This window comes from Rhinolophus hipposideros (genome assembly GCF_964194185.1).
Source record: "Rhinolophus hipposideros genome assembly, chromosome: 13".
In the NCBI taxonomy this organism is placed as follows: domain Eukaryota; kingdom Metazoa; phylum Chordata; class Mammalia; order Chiroptera; family Rhinolophidae; genus Rhinolophus; species Rhinolophus hipposideros.
This window is the reverse complement of record NC_138059.1, coordinates 2,658,200-2,681,578: the sequence shown is the minus strand read 5'-3', so window position 1 is coordinate 2,681,578 and position 23,379 is coordinate 2,658,200. Positions and strand designations below refer to the sequence as shown.

The 23,379-nt window shown below is 53.8% G+C and overlaps 1 protein-coding gene across 6 annotated transcripts in view; it reads right to left on the bottom strand.

Moving 5' to 3' along the window:
- TRAPPC9 (trafficking protein particle complex subunit 9) overlaps positions 1 to 23,379 on the bottom strand; it is a 343,110-nt gene that overhangs the window by 49,586 nt on the left and 270,145 nt on the right. For all 6 annotated transcript variants that reach the window (XM_081071109.1, XM_081071112.1, XM_081071108.1 and 3 more), the window contains one exon: positions 22,174 to 22,264. In XM_081071109.1, the coding sequence (XP_080927235.1) occupies positions 22,174 to 22,264 (91 nt within the window). The remainder of the gene's footprint in view (positions 1 to 22,173; positions 22,265 to 23,379) is intronic.

The following is a 23,379-nucleotide window of genomic DNA, read 5'->3' as shown; positions in this document are numbered from 1 at the left end:
CTGCAGGCTGAGCATCCAGACTGACCCTGCGTGTCGGCGGGAGGCAGGCCGCTCAGGACGGAGGGCTCTGCAGACATCAGTGCTGAATGAAACCATCCTGAAAGGCTCTGTCTGCTTGTTTCACAACGTCCAGTGCAGGGGCCTTCAGGGCACACCCGCCGGGCCTCAAGTTCCTGCCTGAGAGTTGTGTCCAGGTAACCACGGGCCTCCACAGCCCCCTCTCGGACGACGCGTCTCCAGCAGTTCTCAGGCGAGGCCATTCCTGGGTCACGCTCTCTCCTCCAGCCTTTGTCTAGGATACCTCAAGGAAAGATCTCCTGGGGCACACTCAAGGGCTGCAACAAGGGGCACAGAGCCAATGGGAATGACGACACAGGGCTGTGCGGTCAGGACTCTGTCCCCAGAGAGGGAGTCGCCGAGGACGCGGGCGCTGGCGATTGTTGGGCCACGCCTGCCTCACCTGCTCAGATGTCAGCAGCAGCCAAAGCCACGCTCATCCTCCATCTCCCCTTCCTCCCGTCCACCTCTCCAACAGTCACTAACTGGAGTCGGATCACACGCCAAGAGCCACGCCAGACACTGGAGGTCCCTGCTTGAAAGGAACTCTCAGCCTGAAGGGGAGACCATCACAGAAAAACACGCTGCCGAAGCCCCTCCACCCACAGACTTCACCTGAGGAATTCCACAAGAACCAGGACAGTTAAAGGATGGAGAAAATGCACATCAGACCAGCCCCCCACCGGCAGGTGGTGCCATGGGTCACTGACATGCTGTCACTCTGGACACACAAGTAGACAAGTTAGCAGCCGACGTTCACACCTTGCCTGCTGTCAGGAGAGGAGCTCCTGACGGAAGTGAACTAAGTTCTAAGGACAGGCATGAGCAAGGTCCTGTGGAGCTGGGAGAATGCTGGGCCGAGCTCAGAGAACACTGTACACTCTTTGAATTTGACGGGATTCAAGTAGAAATGCTGACCCCCAAATGCCACCAGCTGCTCCCCCGTCTTGACTCCAGGAGCAGCCTGAGGATGGCTGATGAACGGCAGACCTCCTGACAATGCTGTGTCCCGGGAGGAAGGGGCTCAGACAGCTCCTCCAAAGGTCCCAGCTGTGCGTGGTCACCACCAGGGTGGGTTCTCCAGGGGAAGCGTAGCAAGAAGCGTGCTGTGAGCACAGGGAAGGATGCCAAATGTAAACACTCTGCCAGGACCCCACCGGGAAGACAGGCCTTCCCGCGAACTTACTGGAATTATTTTGCTGAATGATGTTGGGGCATTTGTGCTAGGTGTATCATGCCATTTTATCGTTCACATTCTGGAGAGACTGAGCTGACATCAGGAAGACAGCTCCAAAGTCAAGAGGCTGCAAGCGGTCCAGCCACCTGCAGACCTCAGTGGGGTGGAGGAGAAAGGACCCTGGTTTGGGGCGAACAAGCACGCCCTGCACGCCACAGACCTCCCCGGAGGGTCCGCTGCACAGAAACAGTACCCCTCCCCGCCGACAGCTGGACGGGCCCACCTCAGCTTTCAACCCTGGATCCTGAACTCACGTGCCCAAGCCCGGTCCCCCTGGGCCATCAGCCCAGGGCCGGGTACACGGGGAACGCTCAGTCGGTCTCAGCTCCCCTCCCTGGTCCCGGTCTTCCCACTCAGGAATTCCTCCTTCATGGGCACAGTTTCCAAATGACAGAGTCAGGACGTCGCTCCCCCGTGGGGCTCGGCAGGCCCTGATGGCGTTAGGGGAAATGCGTTCCCATATTTTAAACAGCCGATTGGAAATCACCTTCACCCTCCGTCAGGTGGCACACTCCAAAGAAAAAATTACATCTCCTCGTTTGGGGCGGAACCTCTCAGCTACCCCAGCCTGGCGGGGGCTCTGGTGGGCAGGTGTGTTTCTCATTATTTCCATGAAGACGTGAGTTCATCCTTCTAACCAAACACTCTCTCAAAATGCAGGTGGAGGCTGGGGAGAGGGAGCCGAGAACAAAGGTCTCCCGGAGGTGGACAAAGACATCTGTGTCCTCAGCTACCTGCCACTCCCACACCTGAGCGTCTGCGGGAACTGCTCTGCCTCTCCTCTCCCGCTTGCGGTTCTGAGTCTGGACTTCTTGTGAAACATTCGCAGGGGACACCGCTACATCCTGCGGACAAGTGGGGGTGCCACCCTCAGCGCCGGGCATGCCTGTCACAGATGTGTGTCCAGCGTGTCCCCACCTGGGCACCTGTCAGTAATGCCGCCACAGCAGGAACATGAAGTGCGGGGCTCAGTCTTTTTGGAAACCCAAACAACCGGTTTCCCGTTCGCAGCCACAGCCCCTGTAGGGGGAGTAGGAGGGGAAGGTCGCAAGAGTAGTCGCCCAGACGCACCTTCTAAATCTGTCCTCCGTCTGGGAAAGAACCTGAGGACATACCCTGTGCTCGGGGTGCCCTGAGCTTCCCTCTGTCTCATTCGCCACAGGCCCAGAAGCCAGTGACTCGGGCCTGCCTCACTGGAGAGCCTGGGAGAAGGGCACACGCAGTGCCTCCCGGGCCAGCAGCATGAAGGGCGCAGGCAGCAGCTCCCCGAATGGCTGCTGAATGAAGGAACTCATGAGCAATCAATGAATGAGCTCCTGAGGGTGTGACTTAGTCCCACTCTGCAGGGGGCAGGGGCATCGGGCAGGAGAGGGGGGGCAAGGGGCAAGTTGCCCTGTGAGGCTGTTTCCTGCTGGGTCCAGAACTGGGATCTGGGGCAGAGCTGAGGCGCGTGTCCCTCGGGGAGGGCCAACTTTAAAGAGGGGCAAAGGGTTCTTGTTTTGGTTATCTTTAGTTGTAAATGATTATGGAAATGATTAATATTTTTACATATTACATACATACATCACATGTAAGTATTGCAATCATATGTAATTATTACATATGAAATATGCATATGATGAATGCATATAAATACATAATAATGTAAATATTATTTGTTTTTTTGTTTATTATTTATTTTTGTTTTGTCTTAATTCTCAGGGCAAATGGTCTCACTGCAGGGGCCATCGGAATGAAACAAAAAAAGGGACCGTGTCCGCTCGTCTTTGCCTCTGAGCGCCTTCCTTTCCTCGCAGCGTCTCAGAGCCTGGGGGTTTCCTCAGGGCTCGCTGTGCTCAGAAGCCTCTGCAGGAGAAGTTCCTGCAACTTCTCCACTCCCCCCACGATTCTGGAACATCAAGAACCAAAATCATCTCATCCTCTTTGAGTCAGAATCGGCAGGGCCGGCTGTGTTCTCTCAGATTACAGAAGTGCCCACTCACGACGCTTTCAGTTCTGCAAAGGAGCTAAGAGCTCGGCGGGGTCAGGCCTGGGCTGGGGCCCTACTCCACATTGGCAGGGATCCAGCCCTCGGGGGCCTGGTCTGCGCCCAGGGTGGGGGTGCCCTCGGTGGGGGGAAGGAGGACACACGCAGGCATGTGGCACAGAGCCCCCTGTGTAAAGGGCAGCCTCGGCAAGCACCGCGACTCCAATCCGGTTCCTCTGCTTCCTGGCTGTGTGGCTCTGAGGAAGAAACTTAACCTCTCTGAGCCTTCGTAGGACGATAAACGTCCCGGCGATCACAGCAGTTACGCCATAAGGAGTTAAATCCTAACAAACACTGCTCTAATAAACTCCTCTGTCCTTTCTCTCTCCAGGTCAAATCTCTCAGAAGACTTGGTGGCAGTGGTGGGTTCTCAGGTGAGCTCAGCCAAGGGGGTGCCAGTGGGCGCTGAGGCTGGCGCTGGAGCACCTGGGACCCCGCCTCCCCCTGCAGATTACACCGCCTGGCCTGGCGAGGGCCCCGGCGCCCAGATGAGCTCTTTGGCTCCTCTGTCAGGCGATGGAGCACCTTCATATGCGGCAGGCACAGCTCCTGAGGCAGACGCATCAATTATTAAAGCACTGTTTGCTCTCATCCCGAGGGGCGGGGTGCCTCCTCCACAAACATGCCTGCGAGGCAGGCGGGCCGCCTGGGTTGCCTTGTAACCAGGAGCTGGGCCACAGATCAAAAGACAAACAAACAAATGAAATGGGCCTAAAGACTCTGAATCGGGGAACACGCAGGCCACAGGTAGGGGAGAGGAGGGCAGCCCAGGTGTGTTCTCCCGGGCCCAGGACAGGCTCTGCACCTGCCAGACCTCCAGTTTCGGATCCCGAGCTGCGACTGCATGGCCCTCGCTGGCATGGAGCCCAGCACTCAGCTCTAGGGCCCTGGTGGGCTCTGAACCCCGGCTCCAGTGCCTCACCGAAGCACCTCACTGCTCCGGACCCCAGATTCCACAACTTCCATGACAATGGCATCACCGAGCCTGCAGATCCATGTGGAGACCCAAGCTGATCACTGAACACGTAGCTTCTGAGCTCCATGCCTGACCTAGGTGGCCGGGGGTTGGGGCCCTGAGTTTACGCTCCACAGGTCGTTCTTCTAGGGCCCATCTCGCAGCTGGCACTGCCCTGTGGGAATGGCTGAGGGGAAGCCCTGTCGCAGAGGCCCCCAGGAGCTGTTCTGCAAGCCAGCACTCTTCTCCTGGAAGCCCCAGCCTGACCCTGGTGCCCTGGGGCCACCCTGCGGTAGGGGCCGTCTGCGCAGGTGTATGCAGCTTATAAAACTGACACCCAGCCACCCTGTGTGTCAGGCACAGCTGCTCGGCCTCCGACAGAATCAGAGAACTGGACTCTAAGAGGCTGTCTGGCCTTGAACAGGTTTCCCCGGATCCATGAGAGCCAGTCCCTTCGCCAGTGAAATGGGAATGACTTCTCCACCTGCCGGGGTTACGTCAGCGAGGACCCGAGACGCCGTCCCCAGAGTAATGACCTGCTACACGCGTGATAAATGCAGCAGCTTCTTGCCTCTCCCAGCAGCTGTGCCACCGTCCTCACGTCACTGTGGGAATCCCGGCCACCATGCCCTGGCAACTGAGGATTTGGGACTTGGGGAGCAGGTCTGTGGGAAGAGGACGAGTCGGCAGCTCCTAGCCCAGGGGCAGCAACACGCCTAATTGCAATGTCCCTTTTCCCATCATTGCCACCTCCACCTGGAAGCTTCTCCAATTGACCAATGGATTGACCAATGCCAATCCTCTCAGGGCCCTGTGTCCTAAAGTCATCTCTGCTCCCCAGGAGACGGACCCCAGAGAGCCCTGGGTGCTCCCCTCCCTCGACTGACCCCCAACCTCTGCGACAAGGAGGCAGGAAGTGAACCCACTGACTGGAGGGCAGCCCGAGTCCTCGCAGGAGGGAGATGGGTGGATCTGCTCCCCCCCAGGCCCACCTCGGTCCCCCCGAGCTCACCTGGGGCCCAGGTCACAGCAGAGCGGCCAGACGGGAGTGGGCAAAATGGACCCACGGATTTCTTTCCTCAGGAGCAGATGCATTAAGCACATCTGATACTGTGCCCTCTTGCAAGTGTGACAGGCTCGCTCTCAGAATTTTCTTCCCATGTCAAATCCTGGTGCCCGCCGAAACAGGACCGACTGAGGGAAGGGGGCAGGTTGGAGGAAAGTGCAGGCAAAACCAGTTAAGGTGAAAGAGAATGTACTCATCCATCCACTCACTCACTCACTCACTCACTCACTCACTCACTCACTCACGGATTCATTCAAACATTCATCCACTCATTCATTCTAATATTCGTTCATTCACGCCCTCATTTTTCATTCAAATGTCCTCTGAGTGTCTGCTATGAATCTAGCACTGTGCTCAGCATGGGGCACAGAAGTGGCTCAGTCACACCTCTGCTCTCAAAGAGGAGGATGAAGTGCAACAGGAGGACAGTCGGGGTGTTCTGGGAAGCCAGGAGGGGGTTGCGGGCTCAGACAGAAGGGGGTACCGGGCTGCGTTTTCACACAAGAGTAGGAGGCTGCCTAGGGCACTCCAGACAGAAGGAAAAGCACGTGTAAAGGCATGAAGGTTTGAGAGTCAGGGTTTCCAGGAACTGCACATAGGTCAGAGTGGCAGAGGGAAGAGGCCAGAGGCCACCAGGCTGCCAGGCCTGGCCTTGGGCTCTGAGGACGACGGGAGACGGTGGACATTGGAAGTGGACAGCTCTTTAGAAGTCGAAGCAGATGAATCATGAGACATTTCCTGTGTGTTCACAGAGAACGTGCACAGAAGTCTCACCCTGCACCCTGACAACAGCCCCAATAGATGGTCCCCGACAGCTGGGGACACTGATGGCCACGTCGTGAGCAAGTGGGGCAGTGGGGACCCCACCCTGCCTGCCGACTCCGGGCCAGAACCCTGGCCTCTCAGGGCCACCGGAGGCCACGCACTGCAACACAGCAACCAGGGAGGCGATAGGGGCTGCCTTGCCATGCCCTGCATGAGTCAGGAGCCAGGCACGGGGTCCCTTTGGCCCTCTGCCACCCTCCAGGCAGAGGGTCGCCCCTTTCCCATCAGAAAAACCGGCCGTGGGCTGCTCACAAGGCTTGCAGTGAATGGAGAGAGTAGCCACCCAAGTGAAGGTGCGATGAGGGGCCTGTGGTCTCAGCCGCCTCTCAACCATCAACAACCTTCGCGGGACAGACAGCTGTGCTGAGAAGGGGACCCTGCCATCTGAGAACTGCTCAACAAACGGCTACCTTTAAGGGAAGCCACTTACAAAGGCGACCAAATCGCACAGCAAATAATGGAAATAAGGTGTGATTGAAGCTTTACTTTGAAAATGAAATGAAAAAAAAAAGGATGAAAACTAGTTTATTTTAGGTCATACTTAGTACAAGTCAGGTGATACTCGCCATATGTACTGACTCTTTAAAAGAGCAAAGAAAAAGTCGTGATTGCTTTCTCCTGTACTTTTCTAACGAACGGGTACTTTGCATGAGACGTCCGCAGCAGAATCGTCAGAGGGTCATTTTGGCCCAGCGCGTGCAGGGCCCCGCGGCCTGACCAGCCCCTCTGCAGCCTGCGCGGCCCCTGCCGCCCTTCCTGGCCGTGAGCTCCCGGCACTGGGGGCCGCCTGCCCAGGGCTGCCCCATATCATGTTCACCAACCGTGAGAAACTCTGCATGTCCTCCATGACGTGTCATGTACTGCCCAGTGACTTCCATTTGCTCTGCACCCCACTGTCAGGTGTTCATACACAGTGGACAACTGGGGGCACTGGAGACTCCAGGGGTAGGAGACTAAGGCTAGCGTGCAGAGGCGGGATGTGTGTGGGCCCCACTGCACAGTGGGCAGCTCCTTCCTGTCTTCACCTGCAGGGGCCTGAACGCGGAACGAGAATGCGCCGCACCTTCGAGAAGCACCACTGGCTTTGCCAAGCCTGCGAGCGAAGCTGAGACCCAGATCTGCTAACCCCGGGCACACAGCACCACCCTCGCCCTCCAAACCGTCCCTTAAACACGCCTCACACAGGCCCACCTGTCGTCTCCATTTGCGTCCATTCTACCCCGGCCCGGAGCCCTCTCTCACACGCTCCTTCCTCCTCGAATTCTCTGCGGTCAGCCTGACAAGGCACTCACGTTCCCCATGCTCAGCGCCACCTGGGGGGGGCCACCCAAGCCAACGGCCCTGGAGCCCCCCCAGGCCCTGGGCAGTGGCTCCCTCATGTCCCCGGCCCCTCCCCCAAAGCCCGGCCCCCAGTCTACGTTCAGGAAGTGACACTGACAGGTACGGAGCTGCGGGGTCTGCAGCCCAGATGTCCCCACATAGCTGTGCAACCCCATGGCTTCCTGGAGGCCTGGCTCACGGCACACGGCAGCCTTCACCACGCTCCTTTCCCAATCAGCGAGCCCATCCTGTGTTTCCATTTTTAGATGCACAATCAATACTACTCGCTGTCCGAATGACCCACAGACACATTTAGTTAAAGCAGGGCTCTCAACTGCTTACTAAGCAAACTGACATTCTGCTTAATAAAGTTCACGCTTCCAGAAATAGAGACGGTACGTGGGGGATAACATGCCACCGCTTCAGGGAAATGGCTGCTCCCTTCTCGTGACAGCACAGCAGGTCCATCCACAAAAGGGAAGGGCCCAGGGCAGCTGTGTCCCCGGCCGGAGGGAGCCGTGCCTAGAGCCTTGTCCTTGCACACACAGTGCTGGCCGTGGTGCCAGCTCCGCCCCACACAGCCAGCGAGGTACAAGGGACAGAGAGGAGCCCGGCCAGGGCCTGAACCCCAGAGAACACGGGGTGACACCTTTGTGGGAAGACTGACAGAGAGAGCCCCATGGAGGGAGCTCTGAGGTCCGGTCGGGCACAGGTGACAGCTGAGCTGCGCCTGGAAGGATGAAGGAAGTTTGCCAGAGGGGGCAAAGAAGGGAGGAGAGGAAGGAACTGCCTATTAAAGCTTCCAACAGGGCGAACCCAAAGCCTTTGAAAATCTGATGACAACTCGAGGCCCTTTTCCCAGGAAGATGAAACCCACACAGAATGTGCGTATTTGGGTGGCGCTGGGGGGTAACTCATGTCGGGCTCGGGTGGAAACACTTTCTTGCTGGAACGTGAGCTGGTGGTCAGTCTACCTGCCGTACGTAGCCCAGACCTGGCATTGACCCACCCTCCCCCCCCACCACGGCTGTGGGCACTGGGGCACTGACCAGTGTACACAGTTTGCTAGAGCAAAGGCCACACCCTCCCCGAGTTTGAAGCAAGCTCATGAAGTCCACCTGTGTCATGACAGTGCAGACCCTCGTGCTTGTGAGCTGGTGACAGGTGCCTGGAGGTGGAGGCAGGCGCCCAGGAGCCGCATGTCATGCCTGGGCTCTGTGACACCTCGCCACCAGCCACCAGCTAAGGAGACGCGTGCAGGGCCACGTGGAGAACACACGTCCAGCAGTGCCACTTACTCCCCAGGCTCCCACACGCTGGGGCTGTGATGCGTCCAGGGCTGAGGTTCAGCCAGGAGAACGGCTCGGCTGGAGGAGAAACCTGGCTCCTCCGGCCTGCGATGGCTTCAGAGAGCCCACGTCTTCCTCCCCGCCAGGGTCTATACACTGTCCACCGTCAAGGGACAGCAGGAGAACTAGTTACCCGTCCTTTGATAAGGCTGACGTCTCTGAGGGCGAAGGCTCCACCGCTGGTTTTTTCCAGCTCTTGGGCTGGGCCAAGCACCCAGTGACAAATCACCAGTAAAGGGCCTTGGGGAGAAGGAAGTTGTCAAGAACCGCCTGGAAAAGGTCAGGAGGCTGAGTCTTTGAAGTTGCCTTGTCAGGCTCAAGGTCTGGCTTCAAAGTGGCCCGGAAGCCAGGCCTCGCCGAGGCTCACGTCCGTCGTCAATTCCTCACACGAGAGGGAGTCATTTCCCCCCAAATCTCCTCGCGCTGCAGCCTGAGCTGACCCACATTTGCTTCCAGACCTCTTTCCTTCCTAAGCAATTAAACAGCTTAACTTCAAACACTTGCCCGGCAGCATCTGCTCTGTGCTTATTTAGGGCGTTCTAAATAACGTGGGGAAGACAAAAAATGAGGATGAGGTAAGCGCGACCAATTGCTCGTTCAGTCAAATGGTGGCCTCGGGAGCGGGGACGACCAGGAGTAGGTGGGTCTAGTCCTACCAACACGTGACCCCGTGCATGACACGCGGGAGGCCAGGTGACCTGGGGGTCCTGTTCACAGCCACGCTCCGAGCTCGTGACCTCGTGTATGGCTCACGGTCACGGCACAGACTGCGCACAGCACCTCGTTCCATGCTCAGCCTGGTGCACACGGACTGTCCCTGGACGGAGAAGGGACTGAACCCTCAGAGGCAGAATGACTCCTCCAAGGTCACTTACACCTGCACCTGGAAGCCAGAGCTCCTGCATCCAGACCTGGGTCCCTCCCACTGCTGCTGATGGCCCCCGGCTCAGAGGCTCAGACACAAGTGCCCGTGAGTGACACTGACTGGAGGAGACACAGGCAGGCCCCCGGCGGCTCGCTGCACAGAGGGCCAGTGGGCAGCTCCGATGGAAGCCTGCCTGAGGCTGGGCCCTGAGGCCAAGCCTTGCTCCCTCATCTCAGTAGACGTTTCCAAAAATACTGACAAAAGGTCCTTTGGCTCGTCTCCATGGGAAAAGGCCACAGGAGGTGGCTAGATTGAATGCAGAGTGGCAGAACCAATAGATGAGGCGGGCTGGCTGTAGGAACTTGGTCAGCAGGCCCAGCCCCCACCTGGAGCAAGCTTCTCGCCAGAGCCATCGGTGCTCCAGCTCATTCAAGGGGCCCAAGCATCTTTTCTGCACTGTGCTCGGACGGAATACCCAAGGAAAACGCGAGTTCCCATTCATGGGGAGAGGAGGTACCCGGATGCCATTCAGAGCCCCCATTCAATCACTCTTACCCCAGCAACACCACGTGCTTTCTCCTCACGTCCTGCAAAGGGAGGGTTTCGAAAGGCTGCAGAACCCAGAAATTTCCCGCCAGCTGGAAGCACCAGGGGTTAAACGGTTTTATCTTGTAAAGAAGCGATGGGAAAAGGAGAGAAAGACTGAAGTCTCTGTCATTTATTTTTAGCAGATCATATACCTTGAAACTCACTTTGTTATTTAAGTGACAGAGAACACCTAGGACATCCTGTGATTGGCACTAGACAGATTCTGATTCCAACACTGGCTCGGTGACTTCCCAGGCGGGTGACACGAAGCCCCCAGGAACGACCAAGATGGCATTTGCAGAGCAGGTGGCAGAAGACAAGTGCTGCAGAACTGTGAGCTCTGCAGAGGCCCCCACTGCTGTCTTCCTGAGGCTGGAGATGAAATCTCAGCAAATGGGACGGGATCACCAACCCTATGGCCTCCGACCTGCATGGGTGGGCAGGTCACTTACCCCCCAGGCCTGCCCCACCCACTGGGGACAGAGGTGCTGGCTGGCTGCCAGCAGCTGCTCACGTGAAGGGACACGCCCTCTGTGTCCTTATGGGGAGAGCAGGTGGGTCCAGCAGCCTAGGGGGCTGCAAATGAGCATCACGGGTCCCAGCATGATGGCAGAAGCTCTGCAGGAAACACGTGTGTGAGCTCCGCCTGGAAACTCATGTGACACTTTGGCCGAGTACAGTCTATGTTCTCTGGGTTCAGTGGCTAAGTGATGGCAGAGCAGAGACGCTGAGTCCCAGTGCAAGGACTGGTCAAGGCTGCCCGTGGGATTCTGGCGGAAGAGGCCTGAGGAGCTGCTTCAGGGCCCAGCGCCTCTTTACAGACCAACAGGGCAGTGTTCCCCAGTGCACTCAACTGGCCCCGTCTACTTCTGTCTGCTGGGAGCTCAGCCTTTCTGCCTGAGAGGCCCGGGAGCCCCTCAAGGAAACCAGTCGCTTCTCACTCATTCGTTCCATTTTATTCCCCAAACAAGTGTGAGTTGAATATTTACAACGGGATAAATAAAGCCGTTGAATACTTCCTAGTACCAGTCACTCAACAAGCCCCCGCTTTGTGCTCTGTGTCAGGGATGGAACTGGCCCTGGGGACAGGGAGGTGGACAGAAGCTGGACATCATCGCCTGCAAGTCCAGAGAGTGAGAGGTACGCACGGATCCTCCCAGAGGCTCACAGAGAGCCCCGGGGCGGCAGCGCAGATGAAGGGCAGTGAAGGCATGTTTGAGAACAGGTCGGAGTTCCCCTGGGCCCAGAAGGGTAAGCGTGAACCAGCCAGGACAGGGTGTGAGGAGATGGACCCTGGGGGACAAGGCTCGGCATGAGGGCAAAGGTGCCCGGCAGCCCCTTTGCTGCCTGGACAATTCAGTTCTGAGGCCACTGGGTGGGATGGGGGGGGTTGCACGATGAACCAGGGACGTGCTGAGGGCATCTGCACAATAGGGCCACCTGTACGGGACAGCAGTCACCTTTGGTGAGAGGACGAGACCCTGAGATTCGTGGGGGGGCAGGGTGGAGATGGGAATCTGGCACACAGGGATGGACACGTGCGCGATTACATTGAGGATCCAAAGATAATGCAAGCCAAGGGAGTGAAGTACAAGTAAGAAAGGGGACAAGCCAGAAATCAGAGGTGTCTGTGAGCTCGTGCCTCTCCACATGCACAGATGGACAGAGGCGTTAGGTGTGTGTGTGTTTATACTTATCAGCACACAGGTATTTCCTGGCTCTGTCCTCTGAGAAAGCATGGAAGTAGAAACACCCCAATAGGAATGACCACCCCTCACGTCTGGAGCTTGGTCTCTAAACACCAGTCTTCAGTAACGGGAACTGAGAGCCTTGGAAAATGGGTGACGGCAAGGCTGCAGCTCAAATGAAGCTGGACTATCTGTGCCAGAGCATTCCGAAGCAAGGCCGTGTCCCTGGAACGACGGAGACATGTCAACAGGCACAGAAATGAGCTCAAAGGCATCCCATTGGCTGAATCTGAGACAATCTGAGCATCAAAATAGACAGTGATAGAATACATGAACAAAGCAAAGTTTGACGAGGAATCGGGTATTTACACGGTCTCCAAGCACCGTCCCTCAAAATATTTATTGATTACAAAGAGAAGAAAACGTACAGTCGAGAAGGCTGGCAGACGTGAACCAAATGATCAAATGACTGTCATTGGTAATGGGACAAATGGAGGGACGTGGGCCACCTGAGGGACGTGAAGGGAAGGACTCAGCCTCACGTCTGGGACCTTCCTGCCAAAGAGACGTGCACTGAGTCTACTTCTGAGCACCCGCCATCCAAACCCACGCTGAGGGGGTTCTGCAGGTAGCTGATGGGTGCTATCTGAAGGTGCCGAGGTCGTGAACGTGAAGGAAAGACTGAAGAACCGGGCCAGGCCGAAGGAGAGTAAAGACACATCACAAGCGAATGCAGCGAGTGACTGTGAATTAGATCGTGAGTGTTTAGGAATAAAGAACACACTATTGGGACAACTGACGAAACCGGAAAGGGGCCCAGGCGCAGGGGTACTGCTGCCACTGACTTCCTGGCTTTGATGTCTGTGCTGTGCTCACCTGAGACAATGCCCGTGTTTGTAGGAAACGCACAGGGCGGAGTTTGGGACAACGGTGCAGCAGGCCAGCCACTCTGAAATGGCTCAGAAAAACAAAATGTCACTACTGTCCTTGCAACTTTTCTGTAGGTTTGTGCACAATAACAAAATTATTTCTGGAAAAAGAAAGGGTGGGTCCATTACTAATTCATCAGACCTTAATAAATTCCAGATAAAAGATTTAAATGTTAAATGAACCCATGAAAGTGGAAGAATTAAACACACACACACACACACACACACACACACACACACACAGAAGACATTTTTGCTAAATTTAAAATAAGTGTCTTCCAGTTTGACTGACGTGAGGATTGGCATACTGACAGGGAAATTTGCTGCACTGATATTTATGGCTGCAAAAGATTGGGAACAACCTAAGGGCTCATCAAAAGGTCCAGAGTAAATGAATTTCGATACATCTTATGTGGCAGTTAGAAAAAATGTCTCTGTGCATTGGTATGGAATGGCGATATCCAAGATGTGTCAGTAAAGGGACAGGAAAGTAGCAGAAAGCTCTCTGGTGCTACCAGCAAGGAGAGAAGCACAGACTGTGTCTGAGGGAGGATCAGGAGTCGAGAAATTGTGGCTCCGGGCGGGCGCCAGGCTGAGGAAGGAGACCCCTCGGTCACTGCACACTTTTCCGCGCCACCTAAGTTTGTGCATGTTCGTCCTCGCAAAATAAAGAAGCAGAGCACACACAGACACGTGCACACACACACACCGCATGGCTCACAGAGGCACAGAGAGAGGGAGCCTCGCCCAAGAGTCAGGCAGGGAATGGCTCCTTACACTGCCGCTCACGTGTGGGAACTGTGACACGAGCTTTCTGATTTTCGAGCTCCCTTTGTGAAAACAGGGCATTTTTTCCTACGTCGGGTTTGTGGGGACTGCGTGACATGAGACGTCACACCCCGGCAGGGCCTGTCCGAGAGAAGTCTCCTTAGGGGTCGTTACATTGATTGCTGGGAAACTGCGAGCATGTGAGCATGGCTGCACGGAGGGGCCCAGGAAAGATGAAACCACAGTAAGGGACCTGCTCATCCCACAGGGTCATCCCCAGGGGAGAGGAAGAGTGGCTTGGAGCTTTTTCTTTGTATACGGGCTTTTTCTGTTTTCACTTTTTTCCTTCAAAAAAAAAAATAAATAAGCTTTTTTTCTATTCTTCTATTCTGTATAAATGTATATATTTATTTTTGGCAAAAATGCCAAAGGGACAGTGAGACGACCCTTGGATTCCCTGCACCCACTGCTTGGCCAGTTGCCATGGCTGGGCCGCAGGAAGGGTCCTTGGCCCAGGCTAACCAGCCTCTCGGGCCCCTCGATTAACATGGACCACCAGCCCAGCCTCGTCAGTGGCCTGAGTGCTGGCTGACACTTCTGCCCACAGCAGATGTTTGAGACGTGGGCTGCGCCGGAGAATCCACGGTCCGACGCCACTGCTGTTACCTGAGAAGGAGGCAGAAGTGGACAGGCAGGCACAAATGCCAGGGAGGCCTGGCCGCCCACCGCCGTAAGGATGGCCGATGGGACCTGGTTCTCACACCCTGCCCAAGGCGTCCGAGACACGGCTGCATTTGGTGACTTGATGCAGCCACTCCGCATGAATTTCACATGATAATGTCCCCCCAAGCCTCCACGTTACACATCTCGTGGAAGCACACTTGGCAGGGGAGGGGCCACACCTCCCTGCAGACCCCCAGGAGGCCCAGACGCACTCTGTCTTGGGAGGCATAGGACAGTCTGGCTGCCTGACTCCTGGACTCAGACTCCTGAACGGGCTGGCCAAGCGCAGACGGCACCACGAGACAGAAGGAGCAACATTCAGACGCACTGGGCGCACAGGGCCTTCTGGGTACTTCCGTCCCCAGGGAGACCTGCGAGCTTTGCCAGGGCCTCGTGCCCAAGTGCACAGCTGGCTGCTTCCCAACAAAGCGGCTGCAGGAGTCAGGCCCCTGAGCTGCCTCTCGCCTCTGCTTCCAGGACACCTGCAGAAGCTCCCACCCAGGGCACACCAGGCCGCATGTGGACGACCGGGGTCCCCCACCCACATCAGACTGGGGGTGTCCTAAAGGCAGGGATCATGTTTAAGTCATGCTTGGGTCCCCAGAACTTAGGACAGTGCCTGGGACTGAATGGAAAAAGCCATCAATCAAAGAGTTTCCGTACTCCAAGGAACCTTGGGTAACGTGAACCACAGTCCTTGTCCTAATCTGTGAAACAAGGGCATATAGTGAGGCCTCGTCGATGTGCACAGCTGGACGGGCCGTGTGGAGTGTGTGCTCATGGTGCTGTGCCCCACGAAAGGGAGGGCCTGGCATTCTCCTGGAAGCAGGGCAGTGGGCCGTCCCCACACACATCATCACGCGGCTACTGCCTCCCTCATGCCTGCGAGCACTGCCTGCACATCGAAACCCAGGACTCAAGCTCACGGGTGGGATTTGCCTGGTGGGTATTTGGAGAATGTGTACTGAAAATACGCACTCCGGAACGTAGCGAACCCCGAATGTGTATTCACTGGATGTCACCGAAAGACAGCACTGACCAATCACAGACATATCTAAGAAGCTACAAAGAGAAAAGTGTTATCAGCTGAAGAAGGCAGAAGGAGCCACAGCGGAGGAACTTTCATATTGGCATGGCAGTCACCACAACCCAATATCTATGGAAACCACTGGAAACAGCCCTCAAAACAGACTGTCAGAGAGCACACCTGGCTCTGCCACCCAGCCACCCACCCTCGTCTCCCCACCCGGACGTGCAGCAGGACCTTCTCCCGTTTGCAGGACTGAGACTGGCGGCATCTGGGAAGCTCAGCTGCACGGCCTGGGGTCCTGCCCCCACGTGGACACCAAGTCCCCTGGCCTGCCTTCCCTTCAGCAGGAACACACGTCCTGGATTTACCTCCCAAATCTCTGCTGTCTCCTCTGCACGACGAGTCCAGTGGTCCTGCACCCCAGCCCACACCTGTCCCTGAGAGGCACTGGGTAATGGGCATCTCTTCACACCTCCACCGAGGACTTGGTGCCCTTGGCATCTCTGCTTTACAAACGAGAAACTGATGCTCAGAAAACTTGACCACTTGTCCGAGGACGTCACTCCACGTGTAAGGAAACCTCAGAGCCAGGACCATGCCCCACGGCCGCCTCAGACCAGTGCTAGCCCACCCGTGTCATGTGACACCATCCTTACCACACAATGAACAGCAACGACTTCGCTCTCTGCCTCCATCCCGTGAAATAGTAACAACTTCAGGGGATCCCTGCAGTGGGAGTGACCCCAAAACACAGAAAAGCCTCTACTACAAGCCACCGCATATAACTTAATTAACAGTGAACATCTCAGCAAAACCACCGAAACACCAAGGAACAGAGTAAGTACTGAATTCTCTGGACTCCATCTGATGAAATATGGCAAAGTCCTTAATGGCATGTGTATGACACGCTTATAACATGGAAATGTTTACGTTTTGTCAGGTATGAAAAAGGATGAAAAAGTACAAATGCAGTACGGTCAGCTCTATGAACAAAACTTAAATTGGGGGATAGCAAAAAGACTTAGAAAACAGACTGATCACTAGTGAGGAAAATGAGTCAATAATCAAAAACCTCCCAACAAACAAAAGTTCAGAACCAGACAGCTTCAATGATGAATTCTACAAAACACTCAAAGAAGAATTACTACCAATCCTTCTCAAATTATTCCCCAAAATAGAACATTCTTTCGAACTCGTTGTATGAGGCCAACATTACCCTGATACCAAAACCAGACAAAGACACAACAAGAAACGTGCAGGCCAATGTCCCCGATGAACATGGATACAAAACTCCTCAGCAAAATATTAGTAAACTGAATCCAACAGAACATTAAAGGATTGTACACCATGGTCAAGTGGGATTTGTTCCAGGGACGCAAGGATGGTTCAATAGCTGCAAATTAGTCAGTGTGACACACATTAACCAAATGAAAGAGCAAAGGCATATCATCATCTCAACAGATGCAGAAATAGTATTTGACAAAATTCAACATCCATTTATGATAAAAACTCTCAACAAAGTGGGTGTAGAGGGAATGTACCTGAACATAACAAGGGCCATATATGACAAGCCCCCAGCTAACATCATACTCAATGGTGAAAAACTGAAAGCTTTTCCTTTAAGATCAGGAACAAGACAAAGATGCCCACTCTTGCCACTTTTATTCAGATGGCATGGTTTTATGTAGAGAAAACTCTAAAGACTCCACCAAAAATCTGTTAGAATAAGCAAAGTCAGTAAAGCTGTAGAAAATGAAATCAATACACAAAAATCTGTTGCATTTCTATACACTAATAATGAACTATCAGAAAGGGAAATTAAGAAAATGATCCCATTTACAACTGCATCAAAAAGAATAAACTAGAGGCCAGCCCGGTGGCTCAGGCGGTTAGCGCTCCATGCTCCTAACTCTGTGCTCAAGCACCTTGAGCTGAGCTGCCTCCCGGATGGCTCAGTTGGTTGGAGCGCGTCCTCTCAACCACAAGGCTGCCAGTTCGATTCGAGTCCCGCAAGGGATGGTGGGCAGCGCCCCCTGCAACTAAGATTGAACATGGCACCTTGAGCTGAGCTGCCGCTGAGCTCCCAGATGGCTCAGTTGGTTGGAATGTGTCCTCTCAACCACAAGGTTGTCGGTTTGACTCCCGCAAGGCATGGTGGGCTGCGCCCCCAGCAACGAGCAACGGCAACTGGACCTGGAGCTGAGCTGCGCCCTCCACAACTAAGACTGAAAGGACAACAACTTGACTTGGAAAAAAGTCCTGGAAGTACACACTCTTCCCCAATAAAGTCCTATTCCCCTTCCCCAATTAAAAAAAATCTTAAAAAAAAATGTATGTCAAAAAGAAAAAGAATAAAATACCTAGAAATAAATTTAACCAAGGAGTTGAAAGACCTATATATTAAAAACAAGACATTAAATGAAAGAAATTGAAGAAGACACAAATAAATGGAAAGATATTCTGTGCTCACGGATCGGAAGAATCAATATTGCTGAAAACCTGTCCCACCCCAAGCAATCTACAGATTCAGTGCATTCCCTATCAAAACCCCAATGGCATCTTTCACAGAAATAAAACAAATAATCCTAAAATGTGTATGGAACCACGAAAGACTCCAAATAGCGAAAGCAATCTTGAAAAAGAAGAACAAAGTTGGAGTACGCTACCACCTGAGTGAAAGAGCACAGCATGGCACTGGCATAAAAGCAGGTACATAGAACAATGGGACAGAAGAGAGAGCCCAGAAATGAACCCACATGTGTACGTCAATGAATTTAAAACAAAGGAGCCAAGAATATACAATGAGGAAAAGACAGTCTCTTCATTAAATGGTGTTGGGAAAATCGGACAGCCACATGCAAAAGAATGAAACTCAACCACGACTTTTCATCATAAACAAAAATTAACTCAAAATGGATTAAAGACTTGAATGTTAAGGCCTGAAACCATAAAACTCCTAGAAGAAAACATAGGTGAAAAGCTCCTTCACATAGGTCTGCACGATGATTTTTAAAAATTTGACACCAAAAGCAACAAAAACAAAAAGGAAAGCATCAAAATGAAGAGGCAACCTATAACGGAAGAAAACATCTTCAAAGCATATATCTGATAAGGGGCTAAATCCAAAATATATAAAGAACTCGTACAACTCAATAGCCAAAACAAAATCCAATTAAAAACATGGGTAGAAGATGTGAATAGACATTTTTCCGCAGAAGACACACAGATGGCCAACAGGTACATGAAGAGAAGCTCAACATCACGAATCATTTGAAATGCAAATCAAAACCACAATGAGATACCACCTCACACCTGTCAGAAGAGCTATTATCAAAACTACAAACAATTACAAGTGTTGGCAAGGATACAGAGATAAGGGAACCCTCGTGCACTGTTGATGGGATTGTAAATAGGTGCAGCCACTATAGAAAATAGTGCGAAGCTTCCTCAATACATTAGAAATAGAACTTCCATACGACCCAGTAATTCCATTTCTGGGTATTTATCCAAAGAAAACAAAAACACTAACTTGTAAAGATATCTGCACCCCCACGTTCACTGCAGCAGTATTCACAATAGCCAAGACACGGAAACAACCTGACTGGCCATGATGGAAGAATGAATAAAGAAGACGTGGTGCATACATACAATGGAATATTACTCGGCCATGAAAAAGAATGAAATCTTGCCATTGTGACAACTTCCTTGGATGGACCTAGAGGGTATTCTGCTGAGTGAAATAAGTCAGACAGAGACAGACAAATGCTGTACGACCTCACTGTATGTGGAATCTGAAAAACAAAACATCGCCAAGCTCATAGATACAGAGAACAGACTGGTGGGGGACGGGGGAGAAGTGGGTAAAGGGGTCACAAGTTAAAAAATAGTTAGAAATGCACAAAAATGCACTGAAATAGAAGGTTGTTTGGGGGCATGGGAAAAGGGCGATCTTTCTCCAATATTTCTGGTTTTCCCTAGCTTTCCACAATGAGAACAGGTTCCTTTCATGAAGTGGCCCAGTAGGAAGGTCACAATTCCAGTGTGAGGAAACCTGCGTTTGAACCTGGTCCATTACCACGCAGCTGGATGGTGACAGATGGGGCCGACCTGGCCGAGCCGCAGGGTCCTCATTTGGAGGAGTCCTGGCACTTCACCTGGCACGTGAGAGGCACTTGCAAATGGTTATTTTAAAATAAGAGGCTTTCTCTTTCGAAGTGCCCACGTGAGCCTGCTCCACGTCAGGAAAAGGGATCTGTCAGCCCAGGTGAAACGGGCCGACATTTGGAAACTCAAGATATACCTGTCAGGTAAGTGAGGGTCTGCTTGGACTGGCAGTGACATCTGAACCCCCTCTGGGCTCTGGGGAGCTGCAGGGACCCCAGAAGAACGTTGGCACAGCCCTAGTCATGGAGTGGGGGTACAGGGAATGAGGTGGACCCGAGGCCCTGGTTAGGGGTGAGCGGCTGGTGGGGCCCCAGATGTCAGATGCACTGCAGAGGTGACAGGGAGGGTGCGAGGTGACTTATCCTGAGCCCAGGGACGGAGAGCTTGCCCCACCTCAGGGAGGCGGTGGGCTGGGCAGGCAGACAAAACCTACTGCCCTCTCTCGTGGGCGACTGCCCTGGAACTGCGCTCACAACGGGGAGAACGTCACCTCCTAAACTCACGTTTCCACAACGCCCACCTCATGATCAAGTCACGTGCATTTGACAAAACAGCTCAAGCGCCTTACAGTTGTTCACGTCTTTCACTTAGTAACTCCCAAACCAGGAAAGCCCTCTAGTCAGAAAAATCAAACCAAAATGTGTGTATAACGTCGTTCACTGGGAATAGCAGATACAGTAACAGTTACATGAATCATGACACCCGAACAGGAAAACATTATATTTGACCCTGTTTCTGCAGAAGGTTTATGCCAGGAAAGCAGGACCAGGACCGGGGCTGTGGCAGGGTGACGCCAGAGACCCGAAGTGCAGCCCTGAGCCGCCCGCCACTGGGTCAGCTGCCAGAAAGACGCCGGGACGCCTGCCTTCCTGGCCGTGCTGTTAGTTGTAGCAAGCCATGAATCTTCTCCAGGATACAATTACTAGGCCCGGCATTCTCTGCCAACACACTGGTGTGCACGTGACATGCGTCTGCACGGCAGCCAACCCAAACATTATCACCCACCAAGAAAAGGAACCACCCGGAAGGGACCCGATGCCCATGCAGAAAAGGGCCATCGGGCGTCTCCCATCCCGGGGACTCTGCAATGACCAGCCCTCAGGGGCTCTCTCCGGGGCTGGCTGCAGTATGACTGTCTGTTCCTTGGGGAACTTACTTCTCATTAACAGGATACATTAATATAAGTTTTGTCTCATTTTGTTTCACTGCGCTTGTTCCCTGGGGCCTGTCCCAGCCCCACAGGCAGGAGGGTCTGGGTGTCTGACGCGCCTCAGCTGCCCGTGCCCAGGTAATCACAAGACGTGACATTCTCACCTGGAAAGGTATCTGGGCAGAGGGAGGCCCCACAGGGACACCCTCTGCAGAAACACCACCACCTTCCTTCCACTCAGGCTGGTTCCGTGGGGCGTGGTCCACAGAGGGAGCCGCCTCCCCTCACAGCGGTGGGGAGGGTCACTCATAGGACTCCCGACAGCCTCACCTGTGGGAGCAGGCAGCCCAGCAGCGGGAGAGACCCCTGCGCAGTCAGGAAAAGTCTCTCATAGTTATGGAGTCTGGGAAGTATAAAATCAAAGTACCAGCAGATGAGTGTCTAGTGAGAGCCTATTTTCTGGTCCATCGAAGGCCATCTTCTCACTCTGTCCTCACATGGCTGGAAGGGGTGTGGAACTCTCTAGGCCTCTTTTGTAAAGGCACTAATTCCATTCATGAGGGCTCTACCCTCATGACATACTCGCCTTCCATAGGCCCCAACTCTGCATACTCTGACATTGGGGATTAGGTTCCAAAGTATGAATTGGTGGTGGGGTGATGGGGACGACACATTTAGTCTATAGCATATATGATATTTGAGACCTACTTTTTGAAGATATTATTTTTTGTTGATAAGAAATTCCAATTGAATTGGGTATTGTGCACTTTTTACAATTTTTCTCTTCAAGCCCCTGGGATAGTTTACAGGTGTCTCCAGCGTGCAAAAGCAGGAGATCAAGCTTATTCCTTAGTTGGAGAAAGGACCAGACTCTGGTCCACAGTGACTTCTTGAGTAAAGAAAAGAACAAAGACATCTATGTGTTAGCAACTGATTGTTCCTATTTGACCCCAAATTACATGATAAAAAATGCAGCCCCTCACCTCACAACACTACACTTGGCTTATTACTACGGCAACATATTTTTGAGTGCTAGTTAGAAAGGTGTGGGCTGCGACACAGGACCCCGGCGCAGGCTTGAGCACACAGGCTGAGGGTTAGCACGGCTCCCTCGAGGCTGAGCACCAAGCTGAGCTCCGGGATTCACCAAACACACGCTCCCGTGCCGACCACATGACAGGCTGTGGACGTCATCAATGCACGTGGCTTCGCACCCTCGTTCTGTCCCACCGCCCCAGTCACTCAGGGCCCAGAAACACCTGCAGGACACACGCCCACCCAGACATGGTCGAGAGCCACGGGGCAGAACGGCAGCGTGGGGGGCGCCTCTCCCCAAAGGTCTCCACGATGACCGCAGCACACATTGTCGAGAGCATGCCTGCAACAGCGTGAGAAAGCGGCACGGTCACCCAGAGGGGACACGCGGTACTCACCCCACTGCAGAGGGGCCAGCTGCACGTGGTCCAGGATGAGCTGGTTCAGGAGCCCTTCCACACTCGCCTCGCCCGTGCGCTGCAGAGAAGGGTGACCCTTTGTCAAGGAAAACGTGGTCCTGCTCAGTCCCGGGACAGAAGCGGGAGTTCTAGAAGTTTCCAGACAGACACTCCCCTACCCCCATCCCCAGACAAGGAACTGCCTACAGCAGACTCACCCTCCTCTTTTCACAGGATGGTCTACCAACCTGTAAGACAGCACTGGAGTGTGTGGGAAATGGACAGGACAGGTGCCCAGTGCCCCTCTGCTCCCCGCCCCCACATCCGGTGCATTAAGCCACTGCTGTGTAAGCAAGGGAAATCCACCGGGTTTTAACCCAGCTATTCTTGCTGGGGGAAATCAAGGAAGGAGAAGGCCATTTTTCCTTAATAAAGCGTGCAAACCGTGGCTCCCTGCTCAACACGACCCAATGCGTTTCTCGACACGTTTCGGTTTCATGCTGGTTTCCTGCCTGTCCTGTTCTACATCTCGGGGCAATTACACATATTATTATGGATGGGCTCACTGACGTAGTTCATCACGGAGGAGGGCAGTCTCCTGACAAGTGTCAGTGGATGAAGAAACTAGGCTTAGAAACACAGAAAACAGAAGTCTGTCAGGCGCTAATACTGTATGAAACAGCCAACGTGGCTCTCAGAAACGGATCTGTAAGCCTTTCCCTTTTCCTACAGAAATTAAAGCCCAATATTTAAGGTGCAATCAAAAGGGGAGAATTTAGTTCCTAACGTTCTCTAGTGATTGGGAAGTGGATGGGGCGGCAGGGGGAAGCCCGCTTTTTCCTTCCTTTAGCAAATTAATTGCATTCAACAAACACAGAGTGTCTGAAACAAGGCAGGGACGAGAAACGCGCACAGGACACGGAACTGATCTGACATGTACCTTGAACTTGAGAGGCTCACGGCCCAGGGACGACAACACAGAAACAGACCGTTGCACTCGCCCAGCCAGGGACCGCGTGAGAGATAAAACTATGCAGGTGAGGCTGGGAGCCAGGGGCCAGAGCTCTCCAGGGGCCTCCCGCCAAAGGGCCTGGCACATGGGGGGCTCACTGTGGTCATGTGCTGGTGCCGTGGGTGCCTGGGCGTGGAGCACGGGGCACAGCGAGGACATCACCCCCTCGGACGGGCCAGCCGAGACCACAGGAA